This window comes from Mesoplodon densirostris, chromosome 9 (genome assembly GCF_025265405.1).
Source record: "Mesoplodon densirostris isolate mMesDen1 chromosome 9, mMesDen1 primary haplotype, whole genome shotgun sequence".
In the NCBI taxonomy this organism is placed as follows: Eukaryota; Metazoa; Chordata; class Mammalia; order Artiodactyla; family Ziphiidae; genus Mesoplodon; species Mesoplodon densirostris.
The window spans coordinates 25,477,204-25,499,047 of NC_082669.1; the positions used below are offsets into that span (position 1 = coordinate 25,477,204).

A 21,844-nucleotide genomic window follows, 5' to 3' on the forward strand; every position below is an offset into this window, starting at 1 on the left:
TAATTCTGGGCATGGAACCAGAGTCTATGTCTTATTGAAAATTAGATAAATTCTCCTCTTGCATGAAATTAAAAATATGACTTTAGTGGGTCAACTTATAAACTCTACAATAATAGGTTTAGTGATAAATGTCCAAGAAGATGAAGGAAGAGGGGTGTCCTTTGCATTGGGTACTATATTACTCTCCAAGAGCTACCTTAGCAAATTACCACAAACTGGGTATTCTCCGTTCTAGAAGCCAGACGTCCAAAATTGAGGTGTCAGCAAGGACATGTTCTCTGTCCAGGCTCTGGGGGAGAATCCTTCCTAGCCTCATTCAGCTTCTGGTGGCTCCAGGCCTTCCTTGGCTTGTGGCTCCATAACTTCAGTCTCTGATTCTGTCTTCACATGGCATTTTCCTCTGTTTCTGTGTCTTCTCCTCTTCTGTCTCTTATAAGCACATTTGGCAGTGGATTTAGGGCCCACGTGGATAATCCAAGATGATCTCATTTTGGGACCCTTAATGATATCTGCAAGGACCCTTTTTCTTAAGGTCACAGGATCCAGGGTTGAGGAAGACGATGCATCTTTGGGGGGTACATTCAACCCGCTACAGATACAGATAATCTGCATAATATACTTCTAGAAGAGCTTTCTCTGAACGGGAGGCGCCCATTTGGCCCACCATGTTGCCATGTTGAGGAATAAGCAGCCCTGGTCTTACTCCTTTGCCCCCTGCAGGGCTGATTTTAGTGAACGGCACTTGCGCTAGACACATTCATTTCAGTTGCTAATTAGCAGTCAGAAGATCATATCCTGTCATTATCTTGTGTTGGCAGGGTCTCTTTCAGGACAGATGAAGAAAACGTCAAGTTTTCTCAGCTAATTTGCAGTGCTGTTTCCACACACAGGGAAGCTATGAAAGTCAAATATAAATCAGGCCTTGCATCTACAATATTTAAACAATTTGAGGGGGGATGAGGGAGGTGATTCTTTACCCATGCCTTGAAACATTATCTGAGTAAAGGTGCTGAAGAGAATAGACTTAACTTCCTACTGTATAGCACAGGAAACTATACTCAACATTATGTAGTAACCTATAAGGGAAAAGAATCTGAAAAAGAATAGATATATGTATATGTGTAACTGAATCGCTGTGCTTTACACCTGAAACTTACACAATATTGTAAATCAACTCTACTTGAATAAAAAAATTGAAAAGTATATATATATACTAGTTTAGATTAAACAAAAAAAACACCTAACTTTCCTAGCCCCAGTGACCTTGACCTACATTCCACTCCAGCCACCTGCTCACACAATGGCCCTCCCAGCCTCATTATCACCCAGAACTGTGCCATCTCTGAAATTGACGACTCTAAATTCCCTCCATCCATCATTCTACAGCCAGTGCTCCCACCTCCTCCCACTACCGCAGCTGCTCACCAAGTTCATTTGCACCTCAGACTCACCATCCCCTGCCCATCTGGCATGGTGTCCTTCACCCCAGGCCTCCTGAACACCTCCTTCCCCTGTACACAATTCCCCCTCCCCTCCACGCTTACACCCCATCTGATGGGCAAAACGCCACGTTGGATCAGTATCATAACTCACTCTCCCATGTTCAACACCGGAGCTGTTTCCTGCACCTCTAGCACCAGAGAAAATGAAATGATCCTGAGAGACGGTACAATCCTAAATCATACTCTCTGGCCTCAGCAGGTTCTACAGCAAAGCTCACCTGTCCTTTGATGCATCTTTCATTCCACTGGCCTGAAAGCCCCTACCAACCAGACTCCTTCACTTTGAGGAGATGCCTTCAGATCTTACTGAAGTGGAAACTCTGAGGGGACCACCTCCATTTCCCACCATGACTACAAATACCCACTCGACCCTACCACTTCCCTGCATCGCCCTTCTCCCGGTCCAGGCAGATGTCCCACTGAGGCTCTGGCTCCATCTGTTCCCATCTCCTCCATGCCCTTACTCCAGAAATTTTCTCTTTCTCATCTGTCTTTATACTTTACCCTCTCCCCCTGCTTATGGCTCCTTTCCCTCATTCTCTCTTTCACCTACTGAAATCTGACATCAGTATTCACCAAAATTGCTCTTTCCTTGAACAGTGGAGACCACCTAATCGCAAACTTAGGGGACTAGTATCCCTCTCTACCTTAATGGAAACATCACTGCAGTAGATATGGACTCCTACCTCAAAGTCTACTCCCTTAGATTCTGAGACACCAATGTCTTCTAGTTTTCCTTGTATCTATATTATATGCAAATAAACATATAATTTTATCACATCAGTAACTCACATTCATTGTAAAAAAATTTAATATATATAAGGAAATAAGCCCACACAGAAATAAATGCTATTAATATTTTGACTTAAGTCCTTCCATGCTGTTTTATTGGATGGATGGATGGGTGGGTGGGTGGATGGATGGATGGATGGATGGATGGATGGATGGATGGATGGATGGGTGGGTGGATGGATGGACAGACGGATAGATGGAAAGATATAATTTTACATAAAATATAGCAATGGAATCAAAGTAAACTTCCATAAAGTTCTCTCCATGTCAAACTATGAATTCTAAATCTCTGTTTTTATCCTGACCTCTCTGCTGAGCTTCAAACTCTTTCAGCTTTTATCCCTGCTAAATATCATCAACTTGATCCCCCTCGAAGTTAAGATCTAATCTCTCCCAGGAGCCACTTCCTGTCATCCTTCTCTTCTCCTTCTGCTCACATGAAGCTCCCTGTCCTGCCAATTTTATCTCCAAAATGTTCCTCACAATTCCCTGGACATACTGTAATACCCTCCCCTCTGTCCCTCCTCAGAACTATCCCTCACATGGCTGCAGGCTGATTTCTCTAAAATCCCAAAGCAAGCGTGTCACCCCCTTGGCTTAAGCCCTTCAGCGGGTCCCCATTCTCTACAATTTAAAAGCTGAACGCGTTGGCATGGAGAATAAGACCTTCCAGGACCTCCCGCTGCCTCTTTCTTCAGCCTGATCTTGCCCCTTCTCCCTCTTTCTGCTCTAGTCATCGTGAATTTCTTGCTGTTCTAAACATATTCCATTCTGTTTCCTGCCTCTTTCCTCATATGATTTTATTTTCTTGGAAAGCCTTTCCCTGCCTTCTGAAGCAGACTAATTTTCTACTCTTTCTTCAAAGCTCACCTCAGTCATCACTTCCTCCAGGAATCCTACCTAGATTTAATCCCTCCCAAGTCAGCTAAGTCTCCCTCCTCTGGGTTTTCACACCTCCCGTGCCCTCTTCTACAGCATGTGCTACATGGTAATGAAATGCTGCATTGCTAGATCTCTCCCCCTTACCGAACTGTACATTCTTCAGAACAAACATCTACTTTCATATCTTTGTACACACCTGGCACAGAGGAGGCACTCAGTAAATTTGTTGAGATTAAACATGCATGAACACACTGTCATTTCTCTCACATTTAAAAACAACTCCAAGCTTCCTTTGATGTCACACCCTCCTCCACCTACCACTTTGATTCACAGCTCCCCTTTAAAGAAACATTCCTACAAAGAGTTATCTGTGCTTACTTTCTCTGCTTTCTCTTCTCCCATTCTCTCCAGCCTTTCCTCCCCTTTCCCTCCACAGAAACAGCTCTCATCAGGGTTGCCAAACCCCGTGGGCAACTCTTGGACCTCCTATTATTTGATCTCAGAGGCACTTGACACAGTCGGTCTCTGCCACTTTCCTGAACACTTTCCACATCCCTTGGTTCCCATCCTAACTCATCCCCTGTTCCTGTTCAGTTGCCTTTGTTGTCAACTTCCAGATCCCTGGATGTTGCACTGTTTAGGGCTCAGCCCTTGGTCCACCGCTCCAACTGCTCGTACTTCCTTGGTGATCTCATCCAGCTTCATGGATTCACGTAGCTCCATCCTCATGACCCCCCATTAACATCTGCAGCCTGGCCCTGTTCCTGGAAATCCTGAATGATGGGTAAAACTGCCCACTCAACAGCTCCACCTGGTTATTTAGTAAGCATCACTAACTTAATAGGTCTAAAAGAGAACTCTCAAGTTTCTCTTCCAAACCTTCTCTTCTGGTGTTTCCCATCTCATTAAATGGCACCACCATCTACGCAATTGCTCTGACCCAAGACCATGGACTGTCTTTGATGCCTCTCTTTTTCTCACGTCTCCCATCCAATCCATCAGCAAATCCTCTTGGCTCTGTCATGAAGATACATCCCGAATCTGAGCTCATCACCTCCACCCCCACTACCCCAGTGTAATCCGCTATCACCTCCCACCTGGGTTACTGCAGGAGCCTCTAAACTCCTGCGGTGTCTCCTGGGAGTGTCTCTTCCCACGCTTGCCAGCCTCACCTCTCTCCCTGCAGCATCCAGAGTGGTCATTCCCAACATCAATCAGTTCATCCCATCAGCCCTACAGGAGACCTCCAGTGGATTCCCATCACGCTCAGAATACAATCCACACTCCTTCCCATGCCTGCCAAGCCCTGCATGACCTGTCTCCTGGGGAATGTCTCCAAACTCATGTTCTCCCATCTTCTCATTCTCTCTCTGGTGTCCAGCCCCTTTGCCCTCTTTATTGTTATTCAAGCAAACCAGATATGACCCCACCTCTGGCATTGCTGTTCCCCTAGCTTGCAATGCTCCTCCTCCTGGAAGCTCACTCCTTTTCTTAACTCAGATCAGACATCATCCCCTCAGAAAGGATAACACAACCTGGTACATTTTGGAGGAATTATTCTCCCCTCCCATCCTTTTCCCAAGAGAAACCTAGAGCCCAAGTTCTAGGCGGGAGTCTGAAATGATGTTTGGTGGAGTTGGAAGGCACACTTAGAAATTAAGGGAGTGATGAAAACTGCTCAGATATGTGCAGAGTGGAGCACAAAGCCTGGAGGTTGTGACCTTCACTTTGGGGGGATGGGTGGTACTGGCGTCTGGTGCACAGAGGCCAGGGGGGGTGTGAAACACCCTGCAGGGCACAGGACAGCAAATGTCAACTGTGCTACAGTTGAGGAACTCGCTCTGTTCTTCAGAGGACCGCAAAGACCTCTAAAAGGACTTGAACCCTGCAAGTCCTGGTCCATTGCCAGGGAAGCAGTGATGGGGGAAGAGCCGGAAATGAGCAGGGATGGAGAACATGACTGCCACAGAGAAAACCTTCTAGAACTCAGCTGTCAGTCTGCAGGAGGTAGGCCGTGCACAGGTGGGTGCAGTCCCAGAGTCACAGCTTGGGAGACAGGCCATTGTGATGGTGGTCTGGGGGCATTCAGGCCTGGGGGCAGTTTTAGCAGCCCTCTGGCTTCACTCAGTGACCAACAAAATGTTTTTGAGCCTCTGGTATTTGCCAGTGCACTGCTGGTTCTGAAGGTGTTTGTGCTCCGGAGGATACCATGGTGTTTGGAAGAAGCCATCAAGGTCTGTAGCCTGTGTGCCGGGTTTTGAGCAAACCTCAGTGTCCTGCCAGCTGTTCTTGTATCTGCCTCAGTCCCCCATCCCCTCACCAAAGGCAGCAGGGCCAAGCACATTGTCACCAAGTGTCCAGCTCTTTACAGCTCCATAATACACTGTCTGATGCCCTTTCCAAGCAGGAAGGCCCAGAGATGGGGCCAGCTTTGGGTTCCTCAAGGCTGAAGCTGGTACAGGGAGTATCTCTGATGCTTAGCAGTGATGCATGAAAAGATGCAGAAGCCAAGAATCATACAGAGAGAGATTGATGGCTTACAGGTCAAGAAGAGCCTGAAAAGGTCACCGGAATGAAAGGACACTGTGAGACAATTATCAGGGGCACAAGTTTTATGCCAGGTGATCAAACTACCAGAAAGACCACAGCAGAACCTTTCAGACTTGAAATGTTGCCTGGGCACTGCAATGAGGGTGTTATCCCATTTTTATATCCCTTTCATATAAAGGAATTAACTAGAAGCCTTTTTAAAGGGTTTTGTGGCACAATCCAAAATGTCTTTCCAGAGTAATGAGGTCTTTTTTTTTTAATGTTATTGAAGTATAGTTGATTTACAATGCTGTGTAATTAGGTCTTTTATTTTCTTCAGTTGGCAAACCATCCTGCTTCCCTTCCATAAATCTGACCTGTGGACAAGAAATCCCTCTCCCAAACTTCCTGGCTAAATTTTTTGCCATTATGCAAACTGCTTTTGTTTAAAGAATTAGTTGAAAAGTACACCATAAATCATTACATCCTACCTCCTGCTAAAACATGTTCCTACACAAAGTTTCATTAGAGAGATGGAAGAGGGAGACAGAAAGGGAGAGAGAGACCTGCTAGTTCAGGTTCTGGGTGTGAAACATTCATCACATTCGCCCATACATTGACTCCGTGACCTCAAGTCTTCTCTGCAGTTTGGTCTTTCTGTCCATCTTTCGGGAGAGAGACCTACTCTAGATATTGGAAATGTGAACAATTAATCTCATCGAACAAGCTTCAAATGATGTTTCAGGAATTTTCAGTGAGTTTGTACAGTTTATCCACTGGAATCAAACCAAATGATAACTTTCGATTTAATTCAATTCAGCAAATCTGGATTGTGCCTTCGCCTGTAGCCAGGCACTGCGATACAGGAGTGATGTCTGTAAGCAAAGCAGAAGTCTGCAGTTCTGCAACAGCAGGAAAGTGCAGGCTAGTCCACTGGTCAAGTCCACATTCTCATGCTTTTTTTTTTTTTTTTTTTTTGTGGTATGCGGGCCTCTCACTGTTGTGGCCTCTCCCGTTGTGGAGCACAGGCTCCAGACGAGCAGGCACAACGGCCATGGCTCACGGGCCCAGCTGCTCTGCGGCATGTGGGATCTTCCCGGGCCGGGGCACGAACCCGTGTCCCCTGCATCGGCAGGGATCAGGCATGCCAGTCTCTGGATAAGCACCCAGGTAGACTGACCTCCACTAGTCCCTGGGCAAAGCCTTTCAACATCTTAGCAGTTGCCCTATAGAGTAGGTACCATTATGATCCCATTGTGCAGATGAGTAAACTGAAGCCCAGGGATGGTAAGCAGCTTGCCCAAAGTCACACAGGTCAGAAGAGTTAAACCGAAGCAGCCTGACATCAGAGCTTGCAACGTGGTCCTCTCCACTATACTGCTTTTCTTGGATTATTGGCAAACAACCCAAAGAGTAATGAATCAACAAACAGTAACCCTCTCAAGGGGAGAGTCAAGTCTTTGCTGGGCCTTTTAAACCAGGTGGGAAGATGTGTTGGAAATATGTGAAACTCCATTGCCTTTGAACGCTCACTGCAATGTGCAGAACCGAGATGGAAGTGAGATAAACCTTTGCCAGTAACATTGGTTGCTTTCAGATTTCCTGCCGTAATCTCCCTCAGCATCATTAGGACAGCTCAGAGTGGCTGCAGTTGCTTTTTTTTTTTTTTTTTTTTTTTTTCTTTTTGCGGTATGCGGGCCTCTCACTGTTGTGGCCTCTCCCGTTGCGGAGCACAGGCTCCGGATGCGCAGGCCCAGCGGCCATGGCTCACGGGCCCAGCCGCTCCGCGGCATATGGGATCCTCCCAGACCGGGGCACGAACCCGTATCCCCTGCATCGGCAGGCGGACTCTCAACCACTGCGCCACCAGGGCGGCCCGCTGCAGTTGCTTTTATCCGAGGCAACTCAAGTTAATCTCCCAGATGTCTGCTGAGGTGTTGATGAGGATGCTTGAAGAGTGACATCTGCCCATTTCAGAGGTTCTCCCATGGTCCCAGAGTTGACTGGCTGTATGCTGTCCCCTTCCAATACCTGTGAGCAGATGTGTAAAGATGAAAACCACTTAGGTTTCCATCAGCGTGGGAAGGGCCAAACCAAGCATAGAACATTCAGAAAATAAAATACTTTGGAGTCTATTAAAATTAGATGATGAGGGCTTCCCTGGTGGGGCAGTGGTTGAGAGTCCGCCTGCCGATGCAGGGGACACAGGTTCGTGCCCCGGTCCGGGAAGATCTCACATGCCGCGGAGAGGCTGGGCCCGTGAGCCATGGCCACTGAGCCTGCGCGTCCGGAGCCTGTGCTCCGCAATAGGAGAGGCCACAACAGTGAGAGGCCCGCGTACTGCAAAAAAATAATAATAATAATAAAAATATAAACTGTTTTTGTTTTGTTTTGCTTAAATTATCTGGATAGTTTCTGCAGTGACCAATCCAGAGGCTAAAGAAAAGGACTTTCTTTCCATCTCCTAATTCCTACACATTTCCAACCAATGTTGACAAAAAGCACAATCAGTTTCCTAGCAAGCAGTTGTTCAAGCTGGGTGAGATAAATAAAGGAGATGTACAAGCACTGGAAGATGTTTTCTCGTGAGAATGTCAGGGCAATTCATCAACTGGGAAAGGCTTTCCATTCCCATCTCTGCCTTTTAAGCTGTTGTTTGGATTTGAATTGTACAATCCCTGTATTATGCTCTGTACAAACACATCCCAGATCATAGTTCATCTCTCTGGAATATATTTTACTGTATGTACTCGACTGGCTGTGAGCCATCCTGTCTGTGTTTATATAAAGGCAAACCACATTAGCATGGATTGCTTGCACAGCTATGAAAAAGTATCAAGGGCCTACTCGTTGCCCACATCAGCCTGTGAAACCAATATAATTTTGTCTTTAGAAATTCCATCTTATGCCTGACCCCATTCAAAGCAAATAAACAGTTCTCAATGGGTGGTCTGCATTGCAGTCCTTGTGCTGAAAACAGCCCCATCTGCCACCCTCCATCTGATCCCAGCCCCTGGTGGAGAGGCAAGCCACAGTGATCCTAGCTTCAAAGTGCTGAGCAAGACACCAGACTCCTCCCCAGACCCTGCTTTCCTGACCACTCAGGATTGGTGCAGGGTGGACGTCCAACCTGAGTTGGGACAATCACGGAATCATGCTGGAAATTTGGACCTAGGTCAGTGAAAGTCAAGTTGGTCTCTCTAGGGGCTTGAACTCCAGGCTGAAAAACATGAGCAGTGTTGGCAGTGAGAGAGAAGAAAGGAGCAGGTATGCACAGAGAGGAGGTAAGGGGAGACACTGGATGAGGGAGGGTGAAGTCACCCCAGTACCTGACGCTCAACTGCATTCCTGACCCTGCCTTTCTTGAGACACTGCCAGGGCCTTATAATGAATTCCCCCTTTGGCTTAAACTAGTTGAAGGTTACTTGAATCAAAATATTCCTAATTAGCACAAGGAGGTATTGGAAGCCAACATAAAATAATAATAGTTATCACTTGAAGAGTGCAGTTTTCCAGAAGAAGAAATGAAGAATAGGTGGTTAAGTCCTGGCACGAGGTCACACACCAGGAAGCCTGGCCCCTGGACCAGAGGATTAACCTCACTACTGTCCAGCTTCTCAAACTGGGCACAAAGGAAAAGGCTTGCTCTGGCTTCTGGCAGGTATGAGTCAGTTTCCCCAGTGTACCACTTGCCCGGGGCTAATTATTGACCCTAGATTTCTTGTAAAATGAAGATAACCATAGTCATAAAGTAGAGTAGCAAGGATCAATGAGATAACATAATATGTGTTGGCCCAATAGGCATTCCATAAACGTTATTTCTAATCTGTTTCCCATTTTTCACTTGTAATGAATTACAGTGACTAGAACAGATGGAACGTTGTGAAGGGTGGTGGTAACCAGCATCCTGTATTTTTATTGTCAGATATGATGCTGAGATGAGTGTTCTTCATTATGTAAGGAAGTATTCTTCTATTCCTTGTTTACTACAAAGATTTTTTTTTCTTCAGAAATTGACAGTGGATATTTTTTTTCTTGGTCCCCTTTTACCCCATTTTTTTTTAATTTTTATTTTATATTGGAGTACAGTTGACTTACAATGTTGTATTACTGTCAGATATACAGCAAAGTGATTCAGATATATATATATATATAAACACACACACATATATATATATAATCTTTTTCAAATTCCTTTCCTATATAGGTTATTACAGGGTACTGAGTAGAGTTCTCTGGGCTATACTGTAGGACCTTGTTGATTATCTATTTTATATATACTAGTGTGTATATGTTAATCCCAAGCTCGTAATTTATCCCTCCCTACCACCTTTCCCCTTTGGTAACCATAAGTTTGTTTCCTAAGTCTGTGAGTCTATTTATGTTTTGTAAATAAGTTCACTTGTATCATTTTTTTAGATTTCACATATAAGTGATACCGTAGACGGTGAATATTTTCAAGTAACTTTTCAGCTTCTAACCAAAAGAAAAGAAAAGCCATATGATTTTTGTCTCTTGACATCATTATTAATTTTAATAATAGAATGCCTAATAGTAAATTGTCCTTAGTTTCCTAAAATCAAACATCCTTAGTCATCTGGCATTATTCAGGGAATGGACTGGTACTTTCTCTTGTGTTTTATTTATGATGTTTTTAATGTATAAGTGAGATGTCTTTAGTTTCCTTTCCCTTACTCTTTTCCAGATTCCATTTTGTGGTTATGGTAGCTCATAATGATGAAGTAAGAAGTTTTCTACCCTTTTCTGGTTTCTGGAGCTATTTAAATAGTAGGGGTGTTTTCTGTCCATATATGGACAGTCCCAGCATCAATTTTGAACATAGTCCTTTTTCCTCAAAGTTTTCTAGTTTACACTATGGTCATTTGTCTATTTAAGTTGTTGTTCTTGAATAGATTTGAATGTGTATTTTGCTGGAGAATTTACAGTTTATTGAGATAGTCCCTTTTTTAACATTGAGCTGAAAATAGTATTCTCATGTAATATTTTTATCTATTCCATTTCCGCAGACACTACTGCCTGCTGAGATTACCACTTCTCTTTACTAGGCCTTTCAGGGCCACCTCTAAGTGAGGGAGGTTCTTGGCAGGCACCTCTGTGTTGATGTTTGCTCTCTTCCCACTGTGGGTGGTCTCACCATCTCCACCACATGGCCACAGCCCCACATCATGTTAGGAGCATCAGTTGTGATACCTCAGAGTCCACTAGAGTGGGTAAGCCTGCATGGAGTACGTAGGATTATGGCCGCCATGTTGGGGACCCGTTAGTTATTGGGGTATCAGGAAGGAGCGCTGGGGGATGCAGCACCTATGGTGTACCCCGGCCTCAAGGACTGTAAGATGTTCAGCTGTTCCATGAGCCTCCCCATCCACGGTGCCCCTTTAGCACCTTTACATTCTACTCGCCTCTGGTCTCCCTGGAGTCAATAATATTTACATGTTACTTCATGCAAAAAGAATCGACTCCTTCCAAAATGGCAATTTGAAGTGCTGCTTCTGATTACACTTATTACAGGTTCTGATCATCTATTCATTTAAACCATTTTTATAGCAGTTACAGAGTACAAAGTCTTTTGAGTCTAAAAAGAGCCTCATGAAAGGTCATGGCTTAGTGGGAAATTCCAACTGGCAGGATCTGAGAAAAGTCACAGCTAAGTCTCTGCTTAGGTGAAAATCTAGTTAGATAGGAAGAGACAGGAGAGACCCCAATCATGGAGGTAGGCACCAGGGATGGACAGAACACAGGGTGAGGGAACCAGCGTGCTAGACCAGGCAGACGGGAAACTGGTTTAGGAGCAGGGCAACAATGGGACCAAGCCCTCGGGAGCCGTGGCATGCAGCTAGGCAGATCACCAGCAAAACTGCCAGGAAGCAGTTTGCCCCAACAAGGTTTTAAATCAGTGAAGGCCCTTACATCTGGAGGTGACCAGGTCTATGTGATCAGTTCCTCCCAGCAGAGACCTTGTTCTTCATGTGTGACGATGTAGGCTCCACTTACCGCTTACCACAGCGGGATTCCACGTACTTCTCCCCACTGACCGTGAGCACGACCACCATATGTGATTCATACTCAAGTCCCCCACCTCCCAGCATAGGGTCAGGCACACATTAGACCTCCAGGTGGTATCTTTGGAATGCTCGAATAGGTGAGGATGCATGGTCCAGAAAACTTTCCATATCCTTAGATTCAGATTCTCAGGTTCATTGCTGACTGTTTGCACTATTTACAATAGCCAGGACATGGAAGCAACCTAAGTGTCCATCGACAGATGAATGGATAAAGAAGATGTGGCACATATATACAATGGAATCTTACTCAGCCATAAAAAGAAAGGAAATTGAGTTATCTGTAGTGAGGTGGATGGACCTAGAGTCTGTCATACAGGGTGAAGTCATAAAAAGAAAAACAAATACCGTATGCTAACACATATATATGGAATCTGAAAAAAAAAAAAAGGTTCTGAAGAACCCAGGGGCAGGACAGGAATAAAGACGCAGATGTAGAGAATGGACTTGAGGACACGGGGAGGGGGAAGGGTCAGATGAGACAAAGTGAGAGAGTGGCACTGACATATATACACTACCAAACGTAAAATAGATAGCTAGTGGGAAGCAGCTGCATAGCACAGGGAGCTCAGCTCATGCTTTGTGACCACCTAGAGGGGTGAGATAGGGAGGGTGGGAGGGAGACGCAGAGGGAGGGGATATGGGGATATATGTATACGTATAACCGATTCACTTTGTTATACAGCAGCAACTAACACAACAATGTAAAGCAATTATACTCCAATAAAGGTGTTAAAAAAAAAAGTGTTCAAAGAAAATAAATAAATAAATAATTTTTTTTTAATGCTGACTGTTTGTCTAGGGTCCCAGAATTCCCCTCCACCAGCTGTTTTCATCACTTAGGTCCTTATACTCTCAGGTCTGAGAAAAGGATTCCAGCAAAATGATTCTATTTGGGTACTTGGGGGAGAGGAGGGTTCCTTAGTACATACCAAGTTCATAGCCATTGTTTATGGTAAAGAATAAGAAGAATGGGTGCCTCCATTGTGTCATCAATTGGCAAATTTTTCAAGCAGCTTAAGATGAGTACTATGAAGAAACACATCAGATAACAGTACAAATGAAAATATTTAACAGTGTAATTTCCCACCTGCCCTTCAGTTGCTCTGCCTTGTCTGTGTTCCAGGTTCAGGTTTAGTGGTCGAATCCTAGGCCTGGCTCTGATCCATCAGTACCTTCTGGACGCTTTCTTCACAAGGCCCTTCTATAAGGCACTCCTGAGACTGTAAGTGTCCACCCGGCCCTGCCTGTGGGACCAGAGGCCTGGCCTCTTTGGTACCTCTGACCCTTTTGTCCCTGTTTTTCCCTAATCATTCCTGTTAGGTTTATGGTGATTTACTTTTCTGAGTGCTTAGATATCACATAAACCTTTTAGTCCAATAAAAATGCATTTGGAGATTTTATGTAAGCATAGGAGAACATCATATAACAGATATAAATCAGTTTATATAAATATAGTAACATTACAAGCATTGCATGAAACTACTAAGTAGAATTGATCTGTCCTTGTATGTAAGTCATTATGCTGTGCACCTTAAACTTATACAGTGCCATATGTCAATTATATCTCAATAAAACTGGAAGAAGAAAAAGAAAAAAGGATTGATCTGTCTATAATTTAGTTATTTTCAAATGATACTCTTCTCCAATGGCCACGGAGAGCCCCTGAGTCAATCATTGTTTTGTGTTTATTATTGTAAACATTTTAAAATTTCCTTTTCCAATAAAAAACTACTGAATGAACTAAAAAGATTCATCAGTATATTCAAAAGTATCCAATTGTTAGAATACGTCTGTGTCACTTTAGCCGGGAGTGACATAACCACATTTTGGCATGAGGTCTGGGCAGCTATTTATTGAAACAATCCGTTTACCTTTCTCCCTTTGAATATACCCAGGCCCTGTGATTTGAGTGACCTGGAATATCTGGATGAGGAATTCCACCAGAGCTTGCAATGGATGAAGGACAACAATATCACAGACATCCTCGACCTCACATTCACAGTTAATGAAGAAGTTTTTGGCCAGGTTTGTGAGATGTGGGTCTTGGAAAAGACATTTTGGTTTTTACTGTGGAAAATTCAAATACCATGAAATTTACCATCTTAACCACGTTAAAGGGCACAGTCCATTCAGTGTGGTTGCGTAGATTCACAGTGTTGTGCAGCCATCTCCAGAACTTCTTCATCTTGAAAAACTGAAGCTGTGCCCATTAGACAGTAGCTCCCCATTTCTCCCTCTCCCCAGTCCCTGGCAACCATTCTACTTTTTCTCTCTCTGAATTTAGCTACTCTGAGTACCTCATATAAGTGGAATCATACAGTGTTTGTCTTTTCGTGACCAGTTTATTTCACTTGGCGTAATATCTTCAAGGTTCATCCACATTATAGCATGTGACAGGATTGTCTCCTTTTTTAGGGCTGAAGAACATTCCATAGTATGTAAATACCATATTTTGTTTAGCCATTCATATGTTGATGGACGCTTAGGTGGCCTCCACCTTTTGGGTATTGTGGATAATGCTGGTGTCAACACAGGTGTACAAATATCTGTTCAAGTCCCTGCTTTCAATTCTTTTGGATATGTATACCCAGAAGAGGGATTGCTGGATCACATAGTAATAGGATGTTGTGTTTAAAAACAAGGACTGTCATTCATTTAAGATATAATTCTTTGAGGACTATTCCCTTTATTAAAGGTCCCCATGTCTTCTTTTTCTTGTTTTGACATGGATCTAGTTTATAGAGTTTTTTGAAAATCACATGTGATAATGGATCAGAAAGCATTTTTGTAACCTGTGCAATACATCTGTAAGGTATTTCTCTTATCTGTGCAACTACAATAATACTTCTTTTATCACTAGCATCCAGATATTTACTTCTCCAAAATGCATATACTTCAGGACTATTTAATAAGATAAGCTTCCCATTTCTTTTTCTACCCGTGTTTATATAACATTGAATTTTCTGGGTTACAGTTTTATCAGATCAACCACAGCCTGAGCAGAGTTAGCAATTAAGGTTTTGAGAATATCATTTACGAGAGGTTCCATGACGTGTGTAATTTGTCATGGGATGTTGTGAGAATTAAGCTGGTTTACTTTATAAGTACGTTGCATGACTGTGGATGGCATGCTGAGTCCATGGGTGAGAGCTACCCACTGAACCTTGCAGACCTCCCATCACCCACAGCTTCAGTCAAGCATCTTGGGGGTTACCTAGTGGCGCAGTGGTTGAGAGTCCGCCTGCAGATTCAGGGGACACGGGTTCGTGCCCCGGTCCGGGAAGATCCCACATGCCGCAGAGCGGCCAGGCCCGTGAGCCATGGCCGCTGAGCCTGCACGTCCAGAGCCTGTGCTCTGCAATGGGAGAGGCCACAACAGTGAGATGCCCACGTACCACAAAAAAAAAAAACAAAAACCAAGCATCTTGGACAGGTCCTGGAAAATGTCACTGTTCTGGTACATTGCCTGTGTGTAAACATACCTCTGAAGAATATTCTCTTCTATATTTGACAAAAAATTATTTCTTACAACTGTATGTTGTAAATATGTTCAAGAATATACGATTCACTTAACTGTCTTCCTGTATACCAAAGGAATGTGTAAAATACACTATTCCTCTGCATGACTACTTTTTAGCCCATCCTTTACATTAGCCCTATAGTAGAGGGTAAATTTGTAAAATAAGCACAATTATTTAGCAAAATATATTAAGACAAATGGGAACCCATCTTAAAAAACCTTTAGATCCCAAACCTAACGCTTTATGCTAAAATAAATTCCACGTGGGTGAAAAAGCTGAATGTTTAAAAATACCACAAAAAGATGAAAATGACAGGATTTTCCTTTTTAATCTTGCAGTAAGGAATGCTGCTATAGATGGGACACAAACTGTCAAAGTCGTAAAGGAAAAGATTGAGATAGTCAACTAAAATTACTTTTTTAATACCGCCTGGCAAAAATACAACATAAAGTAAAAATGGCATAATATTTACTACATTGTAATGCATAAAACAGACAAAAGGCTATTTCTTTCAATATAGGAAGAGATTCTGCAGATCAGTAAGAAGTGATCGACAACACAGTAGAAAATTAGCAAAGAATATAAGTAGATAGTTCCCAGGGAAGGAAATACTCACCCTCATTCACTATTTTTTTAAATGTAAATTAAAGCATTGTGAAATACCATTTTCCCTCATGAGAATGTCAAGAATCAGAAAGCTTAGCAGTATTCTGTTTTGGAGATGGTGTAGAGAAACAGGCACTCTTTACAGGGGTGTAGGTAGGAGTAAGCAGAAGTTTGCTTCATCCTCTGTGAAAGGCACCTTCGTGATATCTATCCTCATTCTAAATGCACCCGCCTTTGACTCAGCATCCACATCTAGAAATTTGCCCTACAGACATATTCACATCCAATTGAAATGACTAATGGATTCGGATCTTCATTGCAGCATTGTTGATAATTGCAAAAGATCCGAACCAACCTAAATGTTCAGCAGTAGAGCATTGGTGAAAGAAATGATGATTCATTCACACAGTGGAATAGTGGGCTAGTAGGATGTGTGGTCTGACACCCCAGCCCATCCATTTACATATAAATCATAAACAATAAACCGGGTAGTATAACAACAACAAAGAAAGAATAAGACAGGTCTAAATTGGTATGAAACAATGGTCAAGGTGTATTTTTAATTGAAAAAGTATGATGATGAACAGTGTGTATAATATGCTACCGTTTACAGGAAAAGAGATGCTCTATACATATTCCCTAGTGTATACACTGATACATGTATGCATCCCTAGTATATACATTCCCCTTCCCTGGAAGGGAAGGAAGGGTGATTTTCTCCAAGTAGGGAGATTGTATGGCTAGGAGATGAGGTGGGAGAGAAACTTGCTTTTCGTTGTATGGCCATTTATAGCACTTAAGTTTTATTCCATGGACACAGGAAGAAATCAAGTAAACTACAAATGAATAAATACATAAATTAGAGGGAAAAATAACATTGAAAATAAAAAGATCAATTCTTCAGGTGTATATAGCATAGGAGTTGAACAACTCAGAGAAGGTTCAAAATGTTCCCAGTGATAAAAATAAGGATGTGTTATAGATCTAGAATAATATCCATCTGTTTAAAGCTTCAACGATCCTGTTTCTTTTCAAATGAGGTCACCAAGAACGATGATTTTGGTTTTAGAAAATCGAGTCTCAGCCCTTCTTTTGGCAAGTTATAGAGTGAAGAGCAGACAGACAGATGCAGCTGAAAGACACCATAGGCTTTTCCTGGGTGTGTTCGTTAAGATTAGGTTTCAGCTGCTAATGAAGAAACCCAGTGACCCTGCGGAAACTAACAGTATATTTTTCTCTTACATAAAAGTGTGGAGGCAGGCAACCCAAGGCTGCAATCCCTACAATGGCCACCTGCACTCATGACCCAGATGCATACAGTGCCCCAACCATCACGTCTGTGTCTGAAGTAGCAGGACAAAGGGGCATAGCCCCTCCCATTATGGAGGCCCCCTGAAAGTGCCATACAACACCCCCGCTTGTACCTTATTGGCCAGAATTTAATTACATCACACACTTAGTGTCAGGAAATAGTCTTTAACTGGGCAGCTAAAATCCAGAGGCTCCAAAGAATATGGATCTTGGGTGGCAATTATTGTTATAATTGGCAAGTATTTCATATTTGCCCAAGTCACCCAAGTGATAGAAGAAAATGTAATCAGCAGATTCTGTGAACTGTTTTGTTTAAGTACCTTGTCCATGAGTGCCAAATATATACATATATTTTAATCAGTAACTAAGTACAGTTACGCCTCATTTTTCTTACAGCATTGAGCAGCAAGGTGAACCCCTTAAGCAAATTTAAGATAACTGATGCTAATCCCCTTCAAACACCAACACTTTTTGATAAAAATGTCTAATATGTTATGTGCCTTCTTGCCTTTCAAAACAATAAAGCACAGATCATCACTTTTCTTGTTAGCTTGTCCTAACAAACATGAATCTTCATACTACGTGGCAACTTCAATCTCTGTTTCCTTTCTCAAGGTCAGGCTGTCACTCTTCAGCCACTCTTATACCTGGCTGCAAAACTATCCTCCCACCCTCCACTATTTTCTTGCCAATGATCTGCTGTGGTTGGGGAAGAATTTGGCTGTTAAGAACTTGATCTAATTGGGATTTGGGGCAATCAAGTATGTGACTATAGGATAAGGACATTCCAGTCCATTTAGGGACAACCAGGGGCATTTTTCTTTTATTTCTATTAAGCCTCTTGAGCTAAAGAAACACATTTCCTCTTTATAAAACAAAAATGCTTCTAAGGTACTGAAGTATCTGCTTAGAACAACCAGAACCTTTCTAGTAACTTCCAGGAAAGGAAAAAGAACCAAGAAGGTAATGATGCCAAATGCTTGTGAAGAGGAATTTTTGCGAAGAGTTCATCCTCCTAAAATTGATCTGTCTCCCTGCAAGATAAGCTGAGTCAGCAAGCATCATGATCTTTGTTTCCCCACAAGGTAACGGAGAGGGAGTTAAAGTCTGGAGGAGCGAACACCCAAGTGACAGAAAAGAACAAGAAAGAGTACATCGAGAGGATGGTGAGGTGGCGGGTAGAGCGCGGAGCGGTGCAGCAGACCGAGGCCCTGGTCCGGGGCTTCTACGAGGTGAGACCCAGGCCCAGCAGGCATGCCAGGCCTTCGTCCCCGACACAGCTTGTTAGGAGAAGGGAGAGGACGAGCAAGGCAGGAAGAGGGCTCAGCTCTATTCACCAGCGTGCAAAGAGGGCCTCCTGGGGATAGAGGGTGAGGGGTCAGAGTTCTCTGGGAAGCCCAGCTCTCGTGGTCTCACAAAACTGGCATTGGTGGGGCCCTGCTGTGCCACCTGTGAAAACACATGGCACCTCCTGCCAAGACATGCGTGTGTTGCATCTCCTTTCACTCAGTGAAATAAAAATGAGTGAAATGAAGGCACTGGAGGGCATTGTCCACTCTCGCTTGATTTTTATTTTCTTACACAGGCAGACCTCGGAGATACTACAGGTTTAGTTCCAGACCATGGCAATAAAGCCAATGTCACAATAAAGCGAGTCACATGAATTGTTTGGTTTCCTAGTGCTTATAAGAGTTCTGTTTACACTATACTGTAGTCTATTAAGTGTGCAATAGCATTATGTCTAGAAAAAAACAATGTACATAACTTATTGAAAAAATACTTTATTACTGAAAAAACTAACCATCATCTGATAATGCAGTGTTGCCCAAACCTTCAATTTGTAAAAAAATAAACACGGTATCTGTAGAATGCAATAAAGCAAAACACAATAAAAGGAGATATGCTCCTAGTGTCACTTTGTGGCACATGATCCATGCTGAGATGGTAACTCAGGAGGACAGTGACTTATTATGGGATTGTACAAAATCACGTGTGTGAAACTTTTGAAAATTATAAACCCTATAGAATTTAAAGAATCTTTCATTCAATTAAAAAAAGTTTTTTAAAAAAAGCATCAGAGATCAATAGTAATCAAAAAAAAAAAAGGACAGTGACAGCTTCTAGCTTTCGTGTGCACCAAAAATTGACATGGTTAAACTTTTGCAATTTAGAAACAAGGGTTTGGGTGTTGGAAGGTTTTCTTTGCTGCTGTGATGGAGAACAGCGTGGGTGACTGGCTGGTCCACTGGTTTGATTAAAGGAGGTACCCACTGCAGGTGTTCAGTTGTACCTGATACATTGGGCAAAAAGATGTAAAGCCAGAGCTCAGAACCCTAACCAAGCAGATCTTCCCAGATCTTTGAAGGAGGAAGGCAGGAAGTAAGGGGAGAGAGGAAGGAAAAGACAGTCATTTTAATATATAACATCCATTCCTAGGAAATAAGTCCTAGTTTGATGTAGAGGAGAGGATCCTTTTATGTAGCGGAGAGGAGTCCAGGGACTTGGATGTTTTGCCTTCAAAAGGTAATGTTATTTGGAAACTTAAATGTGACTATGGAAGGTCAAGTCAGGCTAATTCATAACATCATTCCGAGAGGGAGTATCATAGTAGTGCAAAGCAGCAGACCTTTTTTGAGTTCCCAGCTCATGAAAGGGTTGTGTCTCAAAATGCTCATGATTTTGAACTTAAACCTGATAGCACATTGGGGGAAAAAGTTGTAAACAATGGTCAGCCTCCCAGCTTAACCCACAGAAATAATAATGAATGTAACCTCTCAAGGAGGCTGAGCCTGGAGGCTGAGGCCTAATGTGGATTTCAGGTGGTGGACTCGAGGCTGGTCTCCGTGTTCGATGCCAGGGAACTGGAGCTGGTGATCGCGGGCACGGCGGAGATCGACCTGGTTGACTGGCAGAACAACGCTGAGTACCGGGGAGGTGAGCGAGCGGGGCTTATTGACCGGCTCTCACGGACACAATCCGTCACTTCTTAACAAATGTAATTGAGGTGAAACTGACATAACATGAAATTAATCATTTTAAAGGGTGGCATTTAGTGCACTCACAGTGTGGTGCAACCATCACCTCTAGCTAATTCCAGAACGTTTTCCTCACTCTCAAAGGAAACCCTGGACCCATGAAGCAGTTGCTCCCCCATCCTCCCACCCCAGCAAACCTCAGTGTGCATTCTGTCTCTTTGGATGTACCAGTGCTGGATATTTCATGTAAATAGAATGATACTGTATGTGGCCTTTTGGGTCCAGCTTCTTTCACTTAGTAAGGTTTGTTCACGTTGTAGTATGAACATGTAGTATGTATTCCCTTTTATGGCTGAATAATGTTCATATATATATTCCATATGTAGTGATAATATAAATATAAAATAATATCACTTTTTGAAGGTTACAAAAAACTTGGCCTTACTTCAGTACGTGTGCAAAGTAGGCTCTGGTCCATGCCTTCTGCCAGCTTCCAACCTAGACTTTCCTTTGGGTGACAGTAATCCCTGCTGGTCGTCTCTGGCATAACTTGGTGGAGATGCGTTCCAGAGAACGCCACCATCCACAGGCCATCTCCAGAGCTGGGTCATTTGCTGGCAGGAAAGTGTGTCCTGCTCCCTGTAGAAGTGAAGCCCTCTTCACGTCAATCCTGGTTTGCTGCAACACGGTTCTAACTGTCATCTCTCCAAATCTAATGTCTAACCCCTCCTAGCTATTCACCTCCATGCTGCCAAACCAGCCTTCCTGAATCATTTATTTTGATCAGGCCGTTTCCCACCCCACAAAACAAGCAAGCTCCTTATTACTTAGAAACCTTTGAACGTTCTTTAAGCTGAAAATCCTTTCTTCATGTAAAATATTACAGAGAAACCCCTATCAATATAATAGAGGGTGAACAAGGGACCCATCATCTAAGCCTGCTTTATCTCCCCGGTACACTCAGCGGTGTAGGAGGAAACCTCTGTGGGACCACTAGCCCCTTCCTGGCTTGGTAGGAAAGCCACCGACCTAAGGTGTCAAGTCACAATGTCTCTGCCTAGCTATTAAGGCCTCTGAGGCCCCAGCAAGGTCCCTTCAATCCTCAGCAGAACCCCCTCTATGCTGGTCTAGTCGGCTTGCTGTTCCCTGCATATTGATTCCTCATTCTTTTTTTTTTTTTTTTCTTTTTGTGGTACGCGGGCCTCTCACTGTTGTGGCCTCTCCCGTTGCGGAGCACAGGCTCAGCGGCCATGGCTCACGGGCCCAGCCGCTCCACGGCATGTGGGATCTTCCCGGACCGGGGCACGAACCCTTGTCCCCTGCATCAGCAGGCGGACTCTCAACCACTGCGCCACCAGGGAAGCCCAATTCCTCATTCTTGTCATTCTCTATTTCCCCTCCTGCACTCACACAAACCCTTCACATGCTGAACTCACACCTCCCTTCCCTTATGAAGTTTTCCTTCTTTCTGCCCCAGTCCACATAGATTTCTGCATCTTTGAGTGTTTCGTGCATTTGCAGTCAGTGGGGAATCATTTACCTTAGCATAAGTGATTGCTCCAAGCTTGGTTTCCTTACTGTCCTGTGAGAGGCCCCATACGACTTCCATGGGCCCAACTCTTTGCGGCCCAGGGCTGATC

The 21,844-nt window shown here is 43.5% G+C and overlaps 1 protein-coding gene across 1 annotated transcript in view; it reads left to right on the forward strand.

Annotated features, from left to right (window-relative positions):
• HECW1 (HECT, C2 and WW domain containing E3 ubiquitin protein ligase 1) overlaps positions 1 to 21,844 on the forward strand; it is a 249,871-nt gene that overhangs the window by 222,298 nt on the left and 5,729 nt on the right. The window contains exons 22-25 of the mRNA XM_060108182.1: positions 12,915 to 13,013; positions 13,687 to 13,816; positions 18,315 to 18,461; positions 20,049 to 20,163. Coding sequence (XP_059964165.1) covers positions 12,915 to 13,013; positions 13,687 to 13,816; positions 18,315 to 18,461; positions 20,049 to 20,163 — 491 coding nt within the window. The remainder of the gene's footprint in view (positions 1 to 12,914; positions 13,014 to 13,686; positions 13,817 to 18,314; positions 18,462 to 20,048; positions 20,164 to 21,844) is intronic.